The following is a 22,236-nucleotide window of genomic DNA, read 5'->3' on the forward strand; positions in this document are numbered from 1 at the left end:
TTGTATAATTGTACTCCAAATCTTCTGTGTGGAAAGGTATTTAGGAGCACTTCTCAGAGTAACCCTTTCTTTTCCTGCTTCTTCCCAATGTTCTGTTCTGCTGTTTGTTTTACAATGAAATATGGTAATAAAAAGGCAAAAATTGCAAATTTACTTTTAGCAGCATTTTTCTAAACTTTATACTTGCACCAGGAATTGATGGTTACTGAGATATACGTTATTAGTGATCATCTTTGCAGTTGCCCAAGCCTTCATCCATCTGCGGAAGCAATTTTAGCGTATTGCCAAATGACCAGATCTGTGTGCCCAAGTGAATGACTGGATCAAAGCCTAATAAATGTGGTTAGCCAGTAACTGAAAATCAATCAATCAATCAGCATTTATTATACCAATACAAAACATTAAAAATGCATTTAAGATACATATTTGATTTTCAGCCAGGATCAAGACAGGAAAATACACGCTTAAAACAAAAACACCAGTCAAGATTTCCACCTAGCTATAAAAGACAGGTAAACACTATTTTTCAATTTACTCATATACTCCAGAAATATTTATCCTATTTGATGGTGACAATTCACATAAATCATGACTCAGGTGGCTTGTATGCCTAACAATTCATTCTGCCTTCCCCAAAATCGTATAAAGGGAAATGTCCTCAATCTGATGATAAACTCCCTAGCAGTCAAAGACAAAACCAGCAGCCAACAGGACAGTGCCTACCATCAGATGACTACCGAAACTTGCAGTGCTAATTGCCCATTAACGCAAGTACATTGGGTCTGATTCAGAAACTGAATGCAGATCTGCGAAAATCGCTATTTGGCAGCAGCGCGCATTCGCCAGCCCTGAAATTGTGATTACAGGAGATTGCATTTTCAGTGCTGGCCCTTGGTGGTGATGGAGCGAAGATGTGGCATTGCAGGGGCAGGAGGATGCAGCTTTTGGCCGAGTGCCACAGCAGCTGCTTGGTGATACATGCAGCCGCTGTGACTTGGAACATAGTCAACATGCCCCTGGTTTTGGAGCTAGGCTAGACAGCCGAGAGGCAGTTGGTTATGTGCGAGCACTTTCAGAGGCAGAACTCTGGGAGGCAATGGAGTCATCTGCCGCCGGGCTCCTTATCTCAAGGGGGCACATCTGTTGCCCTGCACATTTGAATCAGTTAATTGAAAGTCGTCGATAACGGTTAAGTGTCTGACTCCCCCTCCTAGCAGGACCATAAATGTCACACTCTTAATTTTAAACATAATATGCATAACATGTATTTATTTTAGGTGGTGTATGTGTTTGTGTGTGGGGGGGGGCACCAATATTTATCTTGCGTCCGGGCAACTGGGACGAACTTACACCACTGAGCACTTTGCTGTTAGCGATTTGCCTGCAAAATTTTGTGGCCACATCGCGCGGTGGCCACAAAAATAGCATGTGGGGTGGCCTTGCCCTGTAGTGGGTGGGCTCCCTGCAGCCTATCACTGCTAGTTGCAGTCAGAGGAGTAGCAGAGCGTAGGAGGCGTGCCCAGAGCAGTAGGTGGCATGCCCAGAACAAGGGTATGCTTGTGCACCAACCCCAGGTCATTTTTCCATCTTACAGTAATGCCTCTTACATATTATGCCACACAAACCTGAATGCCCATTACACCACGCACTGCAATGCCCATTACACATTATGCCACACAATCAGTAATGGATTTTACTATGTGGAGCTACAGTACTCCATTCTGAAATTTAGTATTAAGTATTTTCAGACTTACAGCTGTACACCACAATGCTTGAAACGTGTATTTTTATTGTATATATCTCTAACTACAGACCTCCCTATCAGCTCTAAACTATTCTTATGTCATTTCTTAATTCAAATGAATTAATGATTAGGTGATGAGGGAGGAACATACATACAACGTTTAATTTTTTATTAAATTGCAGGGATTGTGGAAAAAGTGCAAAAGCTATCTCTAAATAGCATTGAGCAGGAACGTTCTTCAATAAGATTTGCTGCTCAATTTTCCACTCCACCTACTCTAGACAATTAGAGTACAGTTGTGAACATGCTGTAAAAAAACACCATTATCTCACAGAGCAATATAGAAAACTAACAAGTACTGTATGCTGAGAATTTCACAACTCCACCCAAACCAGAGAGGGTAAAATGACATTTTGTTAGTGTAATGATTTAATAAAGAATTGTGACAGGATGGATTATCCCAAACTACCCCATTCATCAAACTTCATCAAACTTCATATTCCCTCTCCCCTAAGTTCAACCACACTATGGCACCTCTTCTCCATGATCCACCGCACTGTTTTGCACCTCTTCCCGATGATCCACCACACTTTCTGGCACCTCTTCTTCATGATCCACCACACTTTAACAGGTTGTCACATATTGATTCTTCAGGTACTACTTCAGTACTCGCTACCACATGGCGAGCTTTGCGAGGGTACGCTTTACACTAAATGAGAGTCCATTGACACCAAAAATGTGAAAACCTCATGTCACCCTTTTATGTTTCTTTTTCATATTGACCTATTGACTCTTTCCCATATTGACCTTTTGGGGATATCCTATTGACTACCTAGACACTGTGGAGTCTATTTACTGATATGGTAGTTCTATTTCAGGTGATATGTTGCTATGGGCAACCAATTGGAATCTACCTATTTATTTAGCACCTTTTCGAAGATATTAGATAGAATCTTATTGGTTGACCATAGAAACATATCATCATTAATGGAACTCCCATCTTAGTAAATAAACACCTGTCTATCCATTCCCCTCTTGTACTTGAAGTCTAGTTCAGCATATATTGCTAATCAGAAAGTTAGCAATTGTGCAATGGAAAAGAAGCGCAAAAGTGGGTTCAGCAAGGAAATAATTGCTGAAGGTGGTGGTTTGTCAGGGACATCAATGAAATAGTATAGATAACAGAAAGATGAGCAATATAATAGTGCTACCCTCAGGTTGTCCTCATACACACAATCACCAAAGGTGGTAATATTGAATATACATAACTTCAGAAACCGGATAAGGTTTAAACAGTCATAAATCTGATCTGAATAAAGGTTCACAAGCTGTAATAAAAGATTCCCCTATTACCTTGTGCATGGGAATTTGCAAGGGGCATTAGACAGAAAAGATGAAGAAATGTAATCATACTGTATAAAGCACTCACAATATGAAGAAGGTTCACAGCACACAATAGTAACCCAACAGGCAAGCAGCTGCAGCAAGATGACCCAGTTCTGGACCTCTCTGGAAAGATTGTACAACAGGAGCGGATGGAGGTCTCTCAAACGGCATTGGGTCCCCCTTCTTGGATCAGACATCACTAACTGTAGACAGCCACAATCGGGGTACAGCAAAGTTCCACACTTTAAGTGTTTCGGACTGTAGGTAGTCATTCATCAGAAGTTTAGTAAGTATCAAACTGATTCCATATTTATACATACATAAATTAACAATGAATGAAAACCACATGGCATTGACCGCCATTCTCAGTGACAGGGGCTAGCGCTAGGGATGGTCAACAACTATCGACAATTTGAAATCATCGATGGTTTATGGCCGATGTTGAATACTTTTGCCATCGATGGGGAGCACCAGATGGTTTCCCTACATCGATGGCACAGCAAAACTGATGTTTTTATTTATTTTTTCAAAGCTCTACCGCCGACACCCAGGAAGCCCCACCCACGTGTTTTGACTGGCCCACAGGCCAATCACTCAAACATAATAGATGACCATCGATATGTAAAAATATCGATGGTCATCCATTGCATAGTTTACACTATCGATGGCCAGTTGCACTTTTGTCATCGATGGCAACCATTGATGGCAAAGGCACCGATGGCCATCCCTAGCTAGCACGCACTTCCTTGTGCGTGCAGTCTCCTCATGTGTTCCCACTGCCGCCCGGACGTGTCCTATATGGAAGTGATTTGTGCGTTCCAGACGGTCGTGTGTTACAAATAGTGGGCTATGGGTTCCATTCGCTTATAGCGGAAATCCTTCAATACAGTTAATAGAAGTCCATCATAAACTGAGAATAATCATTATGATTTTAAAAGAGTAAATACAGTTGTTTGACAATAAATGGCTTCACTCAACCACTAACCATGAGTGAAAGAAAAGTTTGTGAGTTAAAATTCATATTCTCTGACAAATGGCCAGAAAATCACAAATTCTGCTAGGGTATGTAAACTTATGAGCACAACTGTATATACACTATAGAGCATGGGGAAAGGTATACAATTTGATGGTATTTCCACTGTTAGATTAATGTATGAAATTTGCTTTACATTACTAGAATCAATTGTAATGTAAATAAAACGAACAGTTACTACACTTAAAGTACACTCAAACCGTAAATAAGCTTTTTTTTTTTTCAGAGTGAGCCAGTGAGACACCCAAAAGAACCGGATCTTGTCACTGAGCGCTCATTTAATCCCTGCTCTCGTTAGTGAGTCACTTTGCCCATCTCTACATGATCAGACAGAAAAAAAACATCATAGTGTATCATAGCATAGCACTGATGTTTTTTGCTGGCTGATGACCCTTGCAAATTCCCATGTCATTCTAGACAGATCGCTTAGAAAATACGGAAAAATCATCCCTTGTGTGGGCCCCCTAAAGTTGAGCATTCTGAGCGATGAATGCTCAGCAAGATTACTCGGCACACGCGCTGTGTCAGCGATGTGTGATGAGAGAACTGTTGGGGACAGTGTTCTCCGGTGAGATATTTTTATGTCTACTTAGACAACCGCCAAACACATTACTGTATTATAACAGCTCTGTCAATAAAAATCTGTTATCATGGCAACTTACTATGTTTTTCTTTGTTGCCTGAGCACTGAGCAACTGTTACACAGAGCAAAGTTAAGTTGACACTAGAAGGGGATATGGAATCAACCTTTGCTCTGGGAAGCTGTATAGTTACTATTCTGTAGGCTGAACATGCAGCAATATTGCAATGCTCTCACATTCGCTGTGACTTTACCACACAATTGCTCTTGAGTACGCTTAGAACGTGGTTAACCAGTTCAGTGTCGTAACTGTCACCATAAGCAAGTAATGAAAATAGAGTTATGATTCAGTTTATAACGGGTTCAGCATACCAACTTTGGAGTGATGTGAGGAGGGATAGTGCGCATGTCGAAGGTGAGTTCTGAAATTTTGGGGGCGTAGCCTAACGGGAAGGGGCATGGCCTATACGCTTGATGCTACCATTAGGCCACACACCCTGTTTCGCTGCTGTGGTAACATGCCCAGCATCTCCGTGAGCTGCTGACTATGCCCCCAGCCCCTCTGGCTGCAGGAATAGAGGCTGTGCGTATGCAAGTGTCTATTCACAGGTGACAGGGTGGACTTCCTACTGCCCCCCTTCCCCACCGCGGGGCACTGCCGGCCTGGGCAGGGCGCGGGAACGTACCAAAAAAAGAGGACGTTCCTGTGAAAAGCAGGACAGTTGGGAGGTATGGGTTCAGAGAGATCACCCCAAAGCATGATAAGTCATTAGACATGACGGGTGACATTCTATGGATTGAGATAAATGCGCATGTTTTTATATCGCACCACATTGCACTTTTGAAAATCGCAAGATTGGCCCGTGTTTCGCATATTTAATGAGATGCCAAAAACGGGCCAAAAAGTGTGAATAGGTGCGATTTGGTGCGATTTCTTTAGTCCTGAAAATGTGCGATTTTCAGGTCTGAAAATCGCACGTTTGCAGGAAATCGCAATTTAAAAAAAAAAAAAACCAGCGCGGGGTCCCCCGCCAGAGCATAACCAGCCCCGGGCTCATTGAGCCGGTGCTGGTGACACAAAATCAGGGTCCCCGACAAATAGGGGTCCCCTTGATTTAATGAAACCAGCACCAGGCTCAAGGTCCGGCGCTGGTTCCCGAAATACGGGGGACAAAATGAGTAGGGGTCCCCCGTATTTTAAGAACCAGCACCAGACCCAACCAGCCAGCAGGGTAATGCCACAGCCGGGGGACACTTATTATATAAGGTCCTGCGGCCAAAGCATTATCCCCCTGGCTGGTCAGCATGGGCAGTGGTCCTGGGGAAGTGGGGACCCCCCCAATGAAGGGTGTCCCCCCCTCCAGGACTTACCAGCCCATGCTGAAAGTCCGGGGCTGTCCCTGATGCCCCTGGGCGGTGGGCATTGGGCTAAAGCAAAGTGTAAAAAATAGAATAAAAACTATTGTTTTCTACTGTAGAACTATGAGTCCCAGCAAGCCTACCCCGCATGCTGGGACTTGGAGAACCACAAGTCCCAGCATGCGGGGCATTAAAGGGCCCGCTTGCACTTGTAGTTCTACAGTACAAAAAATAGTTAAATAAAACACACTGACACCCTGAAAAATAAAAGTTTAATACACACATAACACACACACTGATACTTACCTACCTTGAGCCCGTAGGTCGGTCCCTGGATCCTGGGTCCGGGGTCCGGGGCTCCTGGACAGAAGAGTCCGGTTCCGGGGCCTTGGTCCTGGTTCCGGGGCTGGTCCGGGGTCCTGGGCTCCAGGGCTGATGTCTCCGGGGTCCAGGATCCGAAGTTGTCCAAAAGGGGTTCCTAAGGAAGGAAATCCTACTCACCTGGTCCCCGGCGACGACCTCGGCATTCTCTCCGGCAGACGCGCTGCTCCCGGCTGGTACCCGCTCACGGACTGGAGAGGCGCAGAGATGTTCATCTTCCGCGCCTTTCCTCCGGATGTTTCTATTGGCCGCCTAGCGGCCAATCAGGAGCCGACTTTCTCGGCTATAAATGAGGCATCCGTCCATAGAATGAGCCTGAAGACTGGGGGAGATTAAGAAATGGACTGGCTGCAGGAATGTTAGGAAGTGGTATGGGACTCCGACAGTCGGGATCCCGACAGTCATTATCCCGACGTCGGGATGCCGACTGCCCGGAGTCAGACAGCATGGCGAGTGCAAAAAAGCCCCTTGCGGGCTCGCTGCGCTCGCCACACTGCAGGCACGGTATAAATCTATGCTGGGCTGGCTAGTGACTGGGCTAGGCCAGGATGCGCTGCCTCTTCACTCTCTGTGTCTGGAGTGAAGATGACATCAGGCCACCCACCCCTTTAAATGGTCAGGAACTCGCAAGATGAGACGGAGGGATCTTGCAAGGTCCAGAGACCCATGCTCCGAGTCTGGATGGGAATTCCCAAACTGGCTCAGAAAGCAGTTCGGATTGGGGATGTCCGGGGGTGTCCGGATTCCCCCAATCCAAACTCACATATCCCTATTTTTTATCTAAGAGTTTGCACACTGAAGCCCAAATGGAAGTGTACTCTGCATGCGCAGGTAAGGAGAACAAGACCACAACAACGCCCTCTATATAAAATGTGGTTATGGGCATGGCAATCTACTGCAGTGTTCTGGGCCTGCTATAGTCACTTATTTGATGGAAGAAGATATATTCTGTTTTTCTTTGTTTCACACAATTGCAGAGTAATCTATGAAGAAATAACAAAAGACAAAACATCCCCTAAATGACCGTGTCAAAGTCTTAGACCCCAAGGGCCAAATGTAATAGGGTGCGAGTCTTTAGATACAATTGCACCACCTGTCACACTTTCAACCAAAAATCGCACATGTAATAGGGTGCACTTTTTAGAAAAGCCAGAAATCATGTGCATTTTTTCATGTCAACATTTTGCTTGTGTCGACCTTTGACCGTGACAACATTATGTATGTCTAATTATTTCATGTGTCAACCTTTTGACTGTTGACCTATAGTGATGGACCTTTTGACTGTCGACCTAGACACTATCCACCTAATGACCACATACCCCCATACTGACCGACTTTTCTTCTGCCTCCTGCGGTAGGAGAAGAAGCCTGGTCGGGCAACAATAACACAATTCAGTGCAAATTGCATCGTTGGGTCCCCCTTGGTCCACCCACTTGTGGTCTGTAAATGGCCGAACCGAGGGAGTCGCACGGTGAAGAGGAGAGTGTGTGTGGGTCAGGGAGATCAGGGAGTGTAGGCAAGCACGTATATAACATGGATGGCACATCATGCATACTGCCATCCTCATACCTACAGTCTAGTTTTCGGCTGGACCGTCCCGTTTTTTTCGGACGGTTCCGCCCACCGCCCGGGGCCGGCAGTGTCCCGCGGCGGGGTGGCAGTTGGGAGTCCCCCCAGCCTGAAGGAATAGACGCTGTGCACATTCGCATTCACATTCAGCGTCGCAACATGTGCAAAAGGGGGCATGGCCAGACGATGCCATCATTTGCATATGCCCTGCCCCTCATTTGCTTAGGCCACCCCCCCATTTCAGTGTGGCACCGCCGAGGGTCCCGCTTCGAAAGTGCTAGAAGTTGGGAGGTATTGGGTCGATTGACTTCTTACACTATGTCCGATGGCGCCATTACAGGATGATGCCATTGCTACCAGCACGTCCTGAGAGCACCGCTATATACTCTGCCAACACTTCTCTACTTTTATATCTAGAAGACTGGCACAAACCCATAAACTGCGTGTAAGAGAGGGGAGACTGAAAATATAGATGGAATCATATGTATTTGTGAAAAAATTGGCTTACAGGACAGTATTGCATATAACAAATTAAATATTTACAGTATAACATGTTTGCAGTATAGTAAACCAAACATGCAGATAAAGGTTAATGGGACAGGACCATAAATGAACTGCACACACCCTTCCCTTTTGACACACCTAGATTTGTGACTTGACACTGGCAACGCACTATTTCCTCCTCAACAGGCTGAGTGTTTGGCTATAATCACACCCTAGATTGTAAGCAGACCCCTGGTCCTTGCAGTATAACCGCTGCAGAAAGCATGGACCTTATTCTGATCACATCGCTCCCCCATGTGTTCGCAGTGGGGAGCGATGTTTAGCGCATGCACATTTATGCGCATGTGCAGATGCTTGTTGCGAGCGGGCATGGCGAGCTGCTTGTTTGCCGTCCTGGTAATGGAAACTGAGACCCACCTCCACCACACATCTGAACAGGAATTCCAACATCATCTTCTGGCACAGCGTATGTGATGTCATGTCAGTGGCAGAACTCTGGAAGGCAATGAAGTCATCTGCCGCCGGGCTCCTGCTCCCAAAGGGGCACCTCTCCTCTCCTGTGAGTTTGAATCAGTTAATTGAAAGCCATTGATATCGCTTCTGTGGCTGACTTCTCCTCCCAACAGGACCATAGATGTCACACTCTCATTATTCTAAACATAATATCTATAACATACATACATACATGCATACATATATCTATATAAGATGATGTGTGTTTGTTAGGGGGGGGGGGGGGCACCAATATTTATCTTGCCTCCGGGCAACTGGGACAAACTTACGCCACTGTGTCATGCCATCACTGCTGCTGAAGCGAATAAGAGCCACTAAGAGGAGCTGTGCTTGCTGAAAATAAGGTGAGAGGGGACTGGAGGGACTCAGAGGTGGGAAGCTGCTAGAGGGACATAGGGCATATAGAGCTGCTGTGGGACATGGACAGTGAGCTGCTGGAGTGACAGAGACGTATGTGTATAAGCAGCACAACTGTGGGTATTGTGTATATAAGGGGCACTACTGTGTGATTTAAAATGAATCAAGGGCAATACATGTGGTGTAATTTTAGTAATACTAAAAAGACAAGGGTTTAAATAAAATAATAAATATTATACACAAAATCTAATAATTAAAGAGCTCACACACACACACACATACACACAAAGGTATGCCCTGTGGAATATATTTAAAAACATTTTCATATACATTGTACATTGCAGATGATAATGATTGGCATGATCTGAAGTGAGCCTCAAACAGAGCCTTTATTTGTAAACCAAGTATTTGAGAGCAACAAAACATAGGGCCTTTGGAGTTTTAGAGAGAGGTCTAATTGAGCAGGAAGTTGTTTGTATGCCAATGAAATTGCCCCTTTGTTGAGTGGCTCCTATTATAGCAGTGAGTCAAGTTGATTTTGCCAATTTTTCTGGGAAAAGTTTCTAATGATTAAACTGATATAATGTTGGGCTCCTGATTGGCCAGAAATCATTCTGAATACAGACGCCGAGGAGGAAACATCTCAGCGCATCTAGAGCAGAGATGTTTCCTCCTCGGCGTCTCTAGTTAGAATGATTTCTGGCCAATCAGGAGCCGACTTTCTCGGCTCCTGATTGGCCAAGAAATCATTCTGTGCAGAGACGCCGAGGAGGAAACATCTCAGCGCCTGTCAAAGTCCTGCGAGCCGGGTAGCAGATGGGAGCAGCGCTGTCACCGGAGAGGGTTCCGAGGTCGTCGCCGGGGACCAGGTGAGTTGGATTTGCTTCCTTAGGTACCCCTGGGGACTACCTCGGAACCCGGACCCCGGATTCTGCAGCCCAGGAGCCCCGGAACCCCAGGACCAGCCCCGGAACCAGGACCAAGGCCCCGGAACCGGACTCTTCTGCCCTGGAGCCCCAGAGGACGGACCCAGGATCCAGGGATCGACCTACGGGCTCAAGGTAGGTAAGTATCAGTGTGTGTGTGTTTTGTGTGTATTAAACTTTTATTTTACAGTGTGTCAGTGTGATTTTGTTAACTATTTTTTGTACTGCTGAACTACAAGTGCCAGCGGGCCCTTTAATGCCCCGCATGCTGGGACTTGTGGTTCTCCAAGTCCCAGCATGCGGGGTAGGCTTGCTGGGACTCATAGTTCGCCAGTATAAAACAATAGTTGTACTTCTTTTTTTACACAAGCCATCAGCCCTATGCCCACCGCCCAGGTGCATCGGGGACAGCCCCGGACTATCAGCATGGGCTGGTAAGTCCTGGAGGGGGGGACCCCTTCATTGGGGGGTCCCCACTTCCCCAGGACCCCTGCCCATGCTGACCAGCCAGGGGGTTAATGCTTTGGCCGCGGGAGCTTATATAATAAGTTTCCCCGGCTGTGGCATTACCCTGCTGGCTGGTTGTGTCCGGTGCTGGTTCTTAAAATACGGGGGACCCCTAGTCATTTTGTCCCCCGTATTTTGGGAACCAGCGCCGGACCTTGAGCCTGGTGCTGGTTTCATGAAATCAAGGGGACCCCTGATTTTATGTCACCAGCACCGGCTCAGTGAGCCCGGGGCTGGTTATACTCGGGCGGGGGACCCCGCGCTCGTTTTTTTTTTATTTTAACCCTTTATTTTATTTTTTACAGCAGAACCCTGCACAGAACATTGCGATCTGTGCAGGGTTCTGGCTAATTCGCCAAACAGACCCTGGTCTGAAATAAGTGCGATAATTAGGCACCTAAAAAATGCGATGTGCAAATGCGCATTGCATTAAATAAGCGACTTGTATACTTTTCTATACGAAAACATCTGGATGCGATAAAAATGCGAATTAATCTCGCAATTTTTATCAGCATACCTTAACGCACATAATATGCGATTTCAGTCCCTTAGCGCATCCCATTAAATTAACGATTTAATGGGAAAATGCGATATCGCCATTTTGTGGTCTAATTACCGCAAAAAAACGATAATCGCATCCCATAGAATGTCACCCTTGATGTCTGAAGAACAAACAGGCAGAGATGCAGACATATGTTTTTAGAGCTGGCAGTGCTTACTTTTGTGTTAGCTACTACTGGGAATGTGAGTGTCGGATTTGACAATGAAGGATTCCATTACCTGTATGAATTCATACCCTCAACAAGAGGGCTTTTCCATTGTGGAAGAACCAAAGAAAGCTTTAAATGGCCAATATACACCTTTTTGAGGTGAGCAAAGTAATGCCTTTAATTACCATCTTGCAGTGGCGTAACTACAGAGGGTGCAGGGGATGCAACTGCTATGGGGCCCACAAAGTTCTAGTTAAGCCCCTCACTTCTTGTAGTAGCCATTCCCCTGGTTGCTAGTAATACTAATCTAGAACAAGTAATTATAGTAATATATAATCCTGTAGAGTATCAATACAAGGTTATAATACTAATTGACTGTATAACTCTGCAAAGTAATCCTAAAATAGATTTCCTTCTTCCTTCTTTTAAAAGAAGTATTTACTTGAGCACATGCACGTTTCAGACAAGGAAGACCTTTGCACAATTTGCTCTTTGAGCTGATGATTACGCATGGTGTTATTATCCTTCACTCTTTTAAAAAGGTCACTGAATGAGTTTTTATTGCACCTGAATGACAAATCTGTTGCTATTTGTTAAATGCCCACATTCGGATAGATTTTGTAAACGTATTCAATCTATTGGAATGACCTATTAATTAAAAACTGTCCGTGTGTGAGCATGATAATGATGCAATGCACTTCCCATTGGTCGTCTTGTCCGCTGATTCCTGGTTGACCCTTTCAGCATGCAGAAAGATAACTACCTATCTTGCAAGATTTGGCAGACAATAAGGCAGATGGTGAAATGATAAAGTGGTGATAAGGCATCAGCCAATCAGATGTGTTTGAAAAAATACAGTTAGGAGTACATTGGCTGAGGTGTTATCACCTTACACTTTATCACATTACCAGGCTTAATACATCAGTACATATGTCCCATTATTCTATGTGTAGTCATGAACTATGTACCAATGATGTATTAATGATTTGCAGTAGTTAAACGCCTCTCAAATCCTCTGATCGTTTACACAATCATTCTGTGTGTATGCATAATATGATTTGGCCAGAAGTGTCTAGATTTCAAGGGAAATTGGGTGAGATTGGATTTGCTGCGTGTGTGGACACCTTCACACAGCTAGAGACCGGTTTCACTCTAATGCTATTTAAATGATAATATTCTAATTGAATATTAAAGTGGATCTCTTTCCATTATATATCCTGGATAAATAGATAGATATAATAAAAATATTGTTTTTTAAATTAATTATCATTTTTTTTTAAATCCTTATTATTTCAATAAATCAGTGGTTCTGTAGCATTAAAAGTAAATTGTGCTCAGAAATGTAATAAAAGCTCAATGAGCATATGAACTAAAAACACATATTTAGTGTTTTACTAAAAAATATATAAAAAAAAAAAATTATAGAGAAATAGAGAAATCTAAAGCTGAATGCAAGAAAAAAAGTGTAAATGACCCTTTAAGCAAAGACTTTTTTTTAGTTAAAAAGTCAGCATAAAATATTTCAATAAACAACTCCATAAAAAAAGTGTGGCTTATCCTGTGTTATTACACTCCCTTCCTGTTACATAATAATCCCCACAGATGCAAAGTACAATGCAAAAGATATAAAACACAATAGAAGCATTTTTGAATTGGAAGGAAATTTATTGAAGTTCTTTCACACCATACAGAAAATACCTCCCCACAAAGTCTGAAAACTTCCACCAATGAACGTAAACCAGATAGCACACCGAGTGAGCATGGGAAGGTTTCTGTGTTGTTTCTTGTATAGATGCAGTTTCAAATTTGCCTATGATATTTGCAAGGGTGAATAATAGCACCGTATATTTCTACTGCTATATACAATAATGGAAATGCTATCTAAAAACTATAAATTGTTTTGTTCACCCTGAAATACTGTAAAATTGACTTATTTTTTGGGATGAAGGCATCAGTTTCATTATAAGCATTGACCAAAATGCCCTGCGCAGATTTTGTAAGACTGCTACAACAGGGGGGCATTGATTTACGTCAATACCACACTTCAACTTACAACCAGCTGGTTATGGAACCATTGGTGACACTCAAGGAGAGCACAGGTTGGAAAGGCAGTAAGAGGAATCAAAGAAGAGCATTGGAAAGAGAGAAATGTTCTGCTTCTTGACAACCTCAGCAGCCAACCATACCCCAAACATGATTTAGTAACATAGGAGAACAAATACTTGGCACAACTAAATGCTTTTGTTGAAACTTATGACATAGGGAAACCCTGGCACTTACATTTGATGCCTGTGTTCTATAGAAATAAAAACATTGAGTACAGTATGTTGGGAGGTATGGATAGCACTGGTGGCATCATTAAACTGTGAACACAACAGCTTGTTAGTATTTCAAGTTGCTTCTGCTAGAAGATGTGGTTGTCATTGAGTAGGACTTCACTCCGCTGGATGATCCACCGCCGCTGCTGAACCTGACAGAGCTGCCACCGTACCCTGATCCGGCACCAAAACTAGCACCGCCGCCATACCCTGATCCGCCACCAGAGCTATAGCTTGATCCTCCATATCCGCTGCTACCTCCAGCGGAGTAACTAGAGTTCACCACAGCTGTAAACAAAGAAAAATAGTTTAAAATGCCATGTGCTGGAAGCCAACTTCTCACCAATCATTTATGTTGGATGGTCATAGTAGTGGCAAAGATGGATACTTACATACGCTAACAGGGTTAACACCTTCACCAGCCAGCCTGCAAAGAAAAGTGTGAAAAACAAGAATTATTCAGATGACCATGCCTAGTCTGTTTCCTTGTAGTTATAGCAACAATATTCTGCTTGATTGTTAAATTATAGAACCAATAATAGAATTAGATTTGCCTGGGCCCAGCTAAACACACTTTTTAAGAACATATCCAGGTTACAAATCATACCACATATGACATGACCAAAGGACCCTTTCTTCTTCAATTACCTGTTCTCCTCTCCTTCCAGTAGTTTCCTGTAGGTGGCAATCTCAATATCTAGGGCCAGTTTCACATTCATCAGTTCCTGATATTCACGGAGTTGGCGAGCCATGTCCTGCTTGGCCTTCTGTAGGGCGGCCTCCAGCTCATTCAGTTTCTCCCGGGCATCCTTCAGTGCCAGTTCACCACGCTCTTCAGCCTCGGCAATCTGTGCTTCAAGCTTAGCACGCTAAATGAGGAAAAGAAACATGAAATGGTTTATTGTAAACTACTTACACATTGCCATACATTTAATACCAGGCTCGGACTGGCCCGGCGGTGAGCCGGGGAAATCCCCTGTGGGCCCTACCGATTCATAGCCACGCCCTCTTTTGCAGGTGGGCGTGGCTGCTCGGCATCGCTGAAGGGATTGCAAAAAACGCGCTACTATAGCGCGTATTTCACTCCAATTGGTCCCCGGGGACACGCTGTGCTCACTCCAATTGGTCCCCGGTGAGTGCGTGGGTTACAGCCATACACCAAGCGGCCCCGGCAGTGAGGCAGAGTGTGGCCAAGGAAGTGCCCTCCCCGGATGTGTGTGCGGCCTGGGCTGCTGCTGCCACAGGGATTCAGGAGTCGGGACTAGCAGGAAGGAGGGAGGAGGACTGGGAGGAGGCATGCGGGCACCGCGATCTGCTGCCGCCGCCGCACCGGGCACAGTGAGCGTCTCCCCTGGAGGACATGCTGACACAAAGGGACATCACCATGTCCCAGCTGGTAGATCACTCCCACAAGGTCCAAGTCAAGGCGTACTTCAAAGGGTGAGTAGCTGCACTGGGGCATTCCCATCTCTGCCCCAGTGCTGCTGAGAGCTGGGGGATGAGACAGGACGGGAGGGTACTGACACTCTGACACTCTCAGCAGAAGGGGTGAGCGGGCTGTCTGTTCAGCAGGGGACTGGATGTAGCTGGAAGAGCTGACACACTGCTTAACTCAGAGCAGCATGTCAGCTATTCCAGCCGCATCCAGTACCCCGCCGGGGGGACCTATGTAATGTATTATATGCGGAGGAAAAAGTGCTCTGGGGGGCCTATGTATGGGGGAGCTATGTGGGGGTACATATGTGCCATATTATTTGGGGGGGGGGGGGGGGCAGGACCTATGTGCTGTTTTATATGTGGTGGGGCCTATGTGCTGTACTATTATCTGAGTGGGGGGCCTATGTGCTGTACTATTATATGGGTGGGGAGGACCAGTGTGCTGTATTATATGTGCGGGGCAATGTGCTGTACTTTATCTGTGTGGGAAGGACCCATGTGCTGTATTATATGTGTGGGGCTACGTGCTGTACTTTATCTGTGTGGGGAGGACCCATGTGCTGTATTATATGTGCGGGGCTATGTGCTGTACTTTATCTGTGTGGGGAGGACCCATGTGCTGTATTATATGTGGTGGGGCCTATGTGCTGTACTATTATCTGAGTGGGGGGGCTGTGTGTTGTACTATTATATGGGTGGGGAGGACCCATGTGCTGTATTATCTGGGGGGGGGGGCTTTTTGCTGTATTATCTGTGGAACCTATGTGCATTATTATCAGGGTGGGGGATTTACGGATCAGATGTCACACACCTGCGATTTTGGGCCGATTTTGCACGATTATCAGCCCAAAGTGCTGAAATTGGATGAAATTGGCCCAAAATCGCATAGTGTATAGTCACTCCTCTCTGGTCAGGTAGCCACACCCCTTCAAAAAGACCACGCCCCTTGGTGGGCCCCTGTGAGTGCATTTCCCTGGTGGGCCCTACATGCCCCAGTCCGACACTGTTTAATACCTATATCAAAACTAGATTGTTCATCCAGTAAGATATAAGCAAGTGTACAATCTCATCCATCCAAGGCTGATAAGAAGGATGCGAGGCTGCTAGCAGCACACGGCAAGCAGGTGGAATCAGCAGCCAAGCGTGCACACTGAGCCAGGGGATACACAGTGTTATCACTTGCATTATTTAAAAGCAGCAGCTGATCATACTGTGACTCATGCACCCACGCCCTGCCCTCAAACTAAATTCTACAAAGAGATCTAAACGGTAGCTAATCCTGTTGTGTGTCAGCTGCTTGCTTTCTCTTGCTTCCAGGCAGCATTAAATCACCTGTAATTGCACCTGTTACAAAGTATTTTTATAACTGAACAAGCATCCCAAAAGCATTGCATTATTTAAGGATATTCATACCTGTAACTTGCTGTATTAAGTAAAAACGAATAGGGTGACATTGTAGCAGGGGTTTAACTTGATATTCGGAGGCCCTATAGCAAAACTTTGCAAGGGCCCCTATTTAGCAACTGATGGTGATAAATGTATGTAAAACATAATACTTAGACAGTAAAGATGGGCCCCCTTCAGCTCTGGGCCCCATAGCAGCTGCACCTATGGTAGTTACACCTTTGCATTTTAGCATGGAAGAGGGAGTTGGGAAATCAACATTTGTCTGGCTCCAAAATAGATTACCGGTGACAGGTTAAGATGACCTGAGTGGGTATAGTTCTCATTGTACCTGATGCCGAGATAGATGGAAATTTGGCGTATGTGTTTCTGCACTTTTTGTATGGAAATTAATGTGTATATTCTGTCTTATACAAAGATCTCTCTTATACTCATCATTATGAGTGCACCCTTACACTCCAAGGTGCGGTCAATTGTTTATGACTGGTGTACACTCTGTTTTGCAGCATGCGCAGTGCAATAGAATTGCTCCACAAACAGGTGTACATACATCTCAGCCTTAGGCCCAATGGGGTTTCAAGGACTTCTATGTGGCTAGAACAATGCATTTTATATTTCAGAGTCTTCAGTCTTTCAAATGTCACCAGGGTGGGATAGGAGAATGTAGTACTGTACCTGTGCCTTCACATTCTCAATCTCAGCTTGTAGCCTCTGGATAGCACGGTTCAGCTCGGAGATCTCAGTCTTTGTGTTGCGCAGATCATCTCCATGACGTCCAGCGGTGGCCTGGAGCTCTTGGTACTGTAGAGGAATAGGCGAGGTCACATTTAGAAATCCTCTATGAGGCAGATATGTGCACAAAAATAATTGTGAAGTGTTGGGAAAGCCAAGTCTACCCATAATAATTACAACAGGCTTACTTTGTTCTGGTACACGGACTCTGCCTCAGCGCGACTCTTGTTGGCAATATCTTCATACTGGGACTTGACTTCGGCGATGATGCTGTCCAAGTCCAGAGCTCTGTTGTTGTCCATGGACAGGACAACTGATGTGTCAGAGATCTGTGCCTGTAATTCACGCAGCTCCTGCAGAGAAACACAAATATCTGGTTATAGAGTACTTGACCCCGTACCGGAGTTACTGACCCTAAGTGTGTATTGCTGTAACAAATATTACACAATAAAACACAGTTGTTGTGGAAACTGCTACTTACGGCCTCATACAGTGCCCTCAAGAAGTTGATCTCATCTGTCAGACCATCGACCCGGCCTTCCAGCTCTACTTTGTTCATATAGGAGGCATCCACATCCTGTAAAGAACACAAGAAATGAGCAAACCCTATTCTGCTCCCGTCCTACTCGGCGAGTATCATATCCCACATTATTACATGCGGCCTAAGTGATGTATGGGAACATATCTCAAAGCCACCTGGTGAGATTTTCAACATTTTGAGTGAAGTAAGAACACCGTCTTCTTGCATCTTACCCTGTCTCCACTTACTGTACCCTCAGGCAGGAGTCTTGTACTACTGCGGATCCGTTTATAAGCAATGCTTTATGTCTACTACATATCTTCTATGTTTGTTTTCTTTTATTGTAATGTAGCTGTAACAAATCTTTTCTGCTAATGGGCCTGATTCAGAGCTGCGGGCAGATCACACATGGCAGCAATATCTCACGGCTATAAAAGTGTGAAATATGCAACTACCACTTTAAGAATACCCCTTGTGCACTTTTGTGCGACCGAGCAAGAACTGTAATACCCGCTGTGCATATCTGAGCAATGCTGTGCACCAATGGTTCCCATTTCTACACCATCGGTCGCAACATTGATTCCTCAAGCATCACATGCCTGGCGCCTGTAACTTTCTTAAGACACGCCCACTGTAGCTGCAGGTGCTGTGAAAGAGACTGCAGCCGCATTCCTACACACACCCATGACACGCCCATACCGCACCCATGACACTCCAATAACATGCCTATGACACTCCCATACCACACCCATGACACCTCAACTGTTTGCAAAGACTTTAGTTTAGGTCTTCACCCTGGATAGCAGAAGCCATCTTAAATAATTGCGATGTTATATGCAAAGGCGTTCACCATCGTACACATTGGTTCATGTGTGTGCAATAAACGTTTCCTATACTTTATGTGCATGCGAACAAGCAATTAATCGCTCCACTGCACAAATATCGGTACTGAATCAATCTCAGGCCTAATATAATTGAACACTAGAATGCAAGGGAGAGAGTATTTGGCTGCAACACTAATCTGAATACAAGGAAGATAAATGTTTGCTTCATCCAAGAGCTGGGAGTGTTTTTCACATGGTGTATGGCCTGGGCATTTTACTGCTAGGCAAACAATAGGTACGCCGTGCAGGTACAACAGCTCACCTTCTTAAGAACGACAAACTCATTCTCAGCTGCAGTGCGCTTGTTGATTTCATCCTCATACCTGCCGGGAGGAAAGGAGATACATGGATTGTAAGGAAACTTGGCAGGGAGTTTCCAATGCCGAACAAAAAAACAACTGTACTGATTTTCTCTTCATTGTTATATAATATTCTCAGGAAACCAGGCAGCCAAGCCTTCTCTTTCATGCTCAGTTTAATGAACTGACCGTTCTAGCAACAGGCGATCCCAAGACTCAGTCAAGGGTGGAACTACCAGACCCTGTAGTAATTTCCCTTGTAACTATCTGTGCTTTAATACCTCCAGTTTATGTAATGAATGGGGTGAGTGTTCTGTGTTACACTGGCCAAGCCTTGTACTGTTGTTTGCCTCCTCTGCAGCGCCATGTCGATAAGTTCTGTGCAAGGAGCGCCTTCGGAACCTCAGAAACACTTCTCTGGGCAGCAAAGGGTTATTTTTTGTGTATCAAGGGAGCTTTCATTATAAAGTTTGGCAGGAGCCAGTGTTTGTACTTTATTTTCGCAACAATAGGCTGAGCCGTTACAATGAAACACTGTAGTGTTTGCTCCAGCAGAAGACATGGCAGGTACAGTGCACAAAGAAATAATATAATGGAAGCCATGGTCTGCAAGCTTTCATATAATTGTGAGTAAATACTGTACAGTAATAGTTATTTATATATACATTAATGATTCATATGTGTGATCGTTTGTGTGTATTTATATATGAATGAAAGTGAACAATGAGGATTAAACTGATCTGATCTTTTCTGTGCCTCTGCCAAGCTATCTGATCCCATCTGGGCATTTAGATTTACCTTGCTACAGATTAGCTGCTATTGACTTTCCTGCAAGGGACACACCCCGGGTTTATCTACATTGTTTGTTTGGTTCCTCTCAGCCTCTGCTTGGCCTGCACAGGATTTTGCAAACCCTCCCCTCTTTCCATTATTCTTCAGCCCCTTAAGGTGTGGCCGCAGCCCGCAGAGAAATCATTTACAGTAGTTACAGTACAGTCATTTAGAAACTGTGTGACCAATGCAATATACAAGTACAGTACAGGTTCCACATTGCATTGCGTTTCTTTTTCAATAAAAAAAATAAAAAAATAAAAAATAAAAACAGGTTCCACATTGCATTTAGTATGTACTGGAACATAAATAAAACATTTATCCCTATGGCCTCATTTCAAGACTTACTTGTTCTTGTAGTCTTCCACCAAGTCCTGCATGTTCCTAAGTTCTCCATCCAGTCTCCCTTTGTCGTTGGTCAAGCTGTCCAGTTGCCTTCTCAGATTGGCAATGTAAGCGTCAAACAGGGGAACGATGTTACTGGTCTTAGAAGATGACTTCTGGTTTTGCAGAAGATCCCACTTTGTCTCCAAAACCTTGTTTTGTTGTTCAAGGAATCTCACCTGTTAGCAAAAGGATGCACACAAGAAAATGTTAACTCATCCTGCAATCTGTAGCTTTAACGGGTGTCCTGCAGGCTGAATGAATCATCTGCTGCAGCAGTGACATGGTTAATGATTTTGAGACAGTTGTGACATACAGGACTGCACAGGGAATTACGTTGTCATTTATGTAGTTAGTTGCTCATTTCATTGCATTCTATATATTGTAACAATTGCATTATTCTATGAATTAACTGTACATTTAAAAAATAACACAAATACATTTAACATAATTTTATTAGTAATCTATATATATTTATATATTATATATACAAATAAAATACAATATACAGCCCTACACAGTTCTGTTATTCAACGTGCCACTATCATTTTATTGTCCATTAGAGAATCATCATTATGACTTTGTGCTATTAAAAACTCACCTTATCAATGAAAGAAGCAAACTTGTTGTTCAAGGTCTTGATCTGCTCTCTCTCCTCCTTCCTCACAATTTGGATGTTGGGGTCAATCTGCAGGTTCAGGGGTGCCAATAGACTTTGGTTGATGGTCACCTCTTGGATCCCAGGTCCAGCATTATGGCCACCTCCAAAGCCACTTCCAAAACCACTTCCATATCCAGCCCCAGCTCCACCTCCATAGACTGAGCCACCACCAAAGCCAGATCTGCTGCTGGATACACCGTAGGAGACACTCTTTTTCACTGAGCCCAAGTTGGACAAGCTGGAGCTGGAAAATCCTCCTGACCTTCCATACCCTGCACCAGCTCCACTGGATGTACGGGTCTGGCTGATTCTAAATGAGCCAGGTCCTGCTTGGTTGACAGCAGAGCGGGTGCTGAAGCGTTGTCTTTCCATTGTGGCAAGTAAAGATGGGAAGTGAAGTGAAGTGAAGTTGGTGCTGCTGGTCTGTTAGAAAGAGCCAGTGTCTCTTAGGAAGTTGCTTCTCCTTTTTATGGTGGTTTGTCAGGAGGGGGGTAGGGGCTGAGGGATCAGCTTACTGTATGTCACAGCTAGGTGTGGCTGGCTGCCATCCATATTCAGTTACCTGCAGCTTGGTCCCCTCCTCCTGCCCATCCACTCCTACTGACCTCTCCAGTATTTTTATGTAATCTGGACACACAGACATGAACACAATATCCAGTCTACTTTACATACAGTACGTACACTGGGGTGTCCTCCTGCATTACTGTCTGATTCTCTAACAATAGTGCATTGCAGGGTTATATTGTAACTTTTGTATGCAAGCTCCCTGCAGAATCTTCTGTTCTCTGCGAGTTTTCCTTTGGACAATGAGGGAGTTAAATAGGTTTGCATAGTTCTGTAGTTATTCACACAGTGACTCATGTTTATATAAGGATAAAGAATTTACTACTGAAAGATCAAGAAAAAACTAAATCAGATCATTTTCTAAAGTGCATTCAACTTTTATATCCAATACATAAAATGCTTTATTTTTTAATTAAAAAAAAAAAATTAAATTAGACAATAAAAGGTTTCAGATACATGCAAACGATGATGACAAAAGATTATATTGCATCCAGAAAAATAGAATTTGGGACACAAACAAGAATTTGAGGGCTGGTAAGAGCTACGGTATAGATGGTAGACAATGGGCAGTACTCAATGGGCCTTATTCTGATCGGTGCGGATTTCTCCGAATGCGGTCGTCCCGCCGATGG

The 22,236-nt window shown here is 44.3% G+C and overlaps 1 protein-coding gene across 1 annotated transcript; it reads right to left on the minus strand.

The window, feature by feature from the left end:
* Positions 1-13,214: 13,214 nt before the first annotated feature.
* On the minus strand, positions 13,215-21,762 carry LOC146057862 (keratin, type II cytoskeletal 7-like). The gene is made up of 9 exons (XM_083169639.1): positions 20,981-21,762; positions 20,344-20,558; positions 19,128-19,188; positions 17,943-18,038; positions 17,650-17,814; positions 17,405-17,530; positions 14,537-14,757; positions 14,281-14,315; positions 13,215-14,176 (listed from the first exon to the last, which is right to left on the minus strand). Exons 1-9 carry the CDS (start codon positions 21,410-21,412, stop codon positions 13,953-13,955), a joined length of 1,575 nt encoding a protein of 524 aa, XP_083025765.1. The 5' UTR covers positions 21,413-21,762; the 3' UTR covers positions 13,215-13,952.
* Between the last annotated feature and the right edge of the window lie 474 nt (positions 21,763-22,236).

Source organism: Crinia signifera, chromosome 2 (genome assembly GCF_055691185.1).
Source record: "Crinia signifera chromosome 2, ASM5569118v1, whole genome shotgun sequence".
Lineage (NCBI taxonomy): Eukaryota > Metazoa > Chordata > Amphibia > Anura > Myobatrachidae > Crinia > Crinia signifera.

Coding starts and splice junctions, on each gene's coding strand:
- LOC146057862 (XM_083169639.1), bottom strand. CDS start 21,412: ATGGAAAGACAACGCTTCAGCACCCGCTCTGCTGTCAACCAAGCAGGA. Junction 17,531..17,649: donor AGTCCGTGTACCAGAACAAA/GTAAGCCTGTTG, acceptor ATTCCTCTACAG/TACCAAGAGCTCCAGGCCAC. Junction 14,177..14,280: donor TGTTAACCCTGTTAGCGTAT/GTAAGTATCCAT, acceptor CTTTGTTTACAG/CTGTGGTGAACTCTAGTTAC.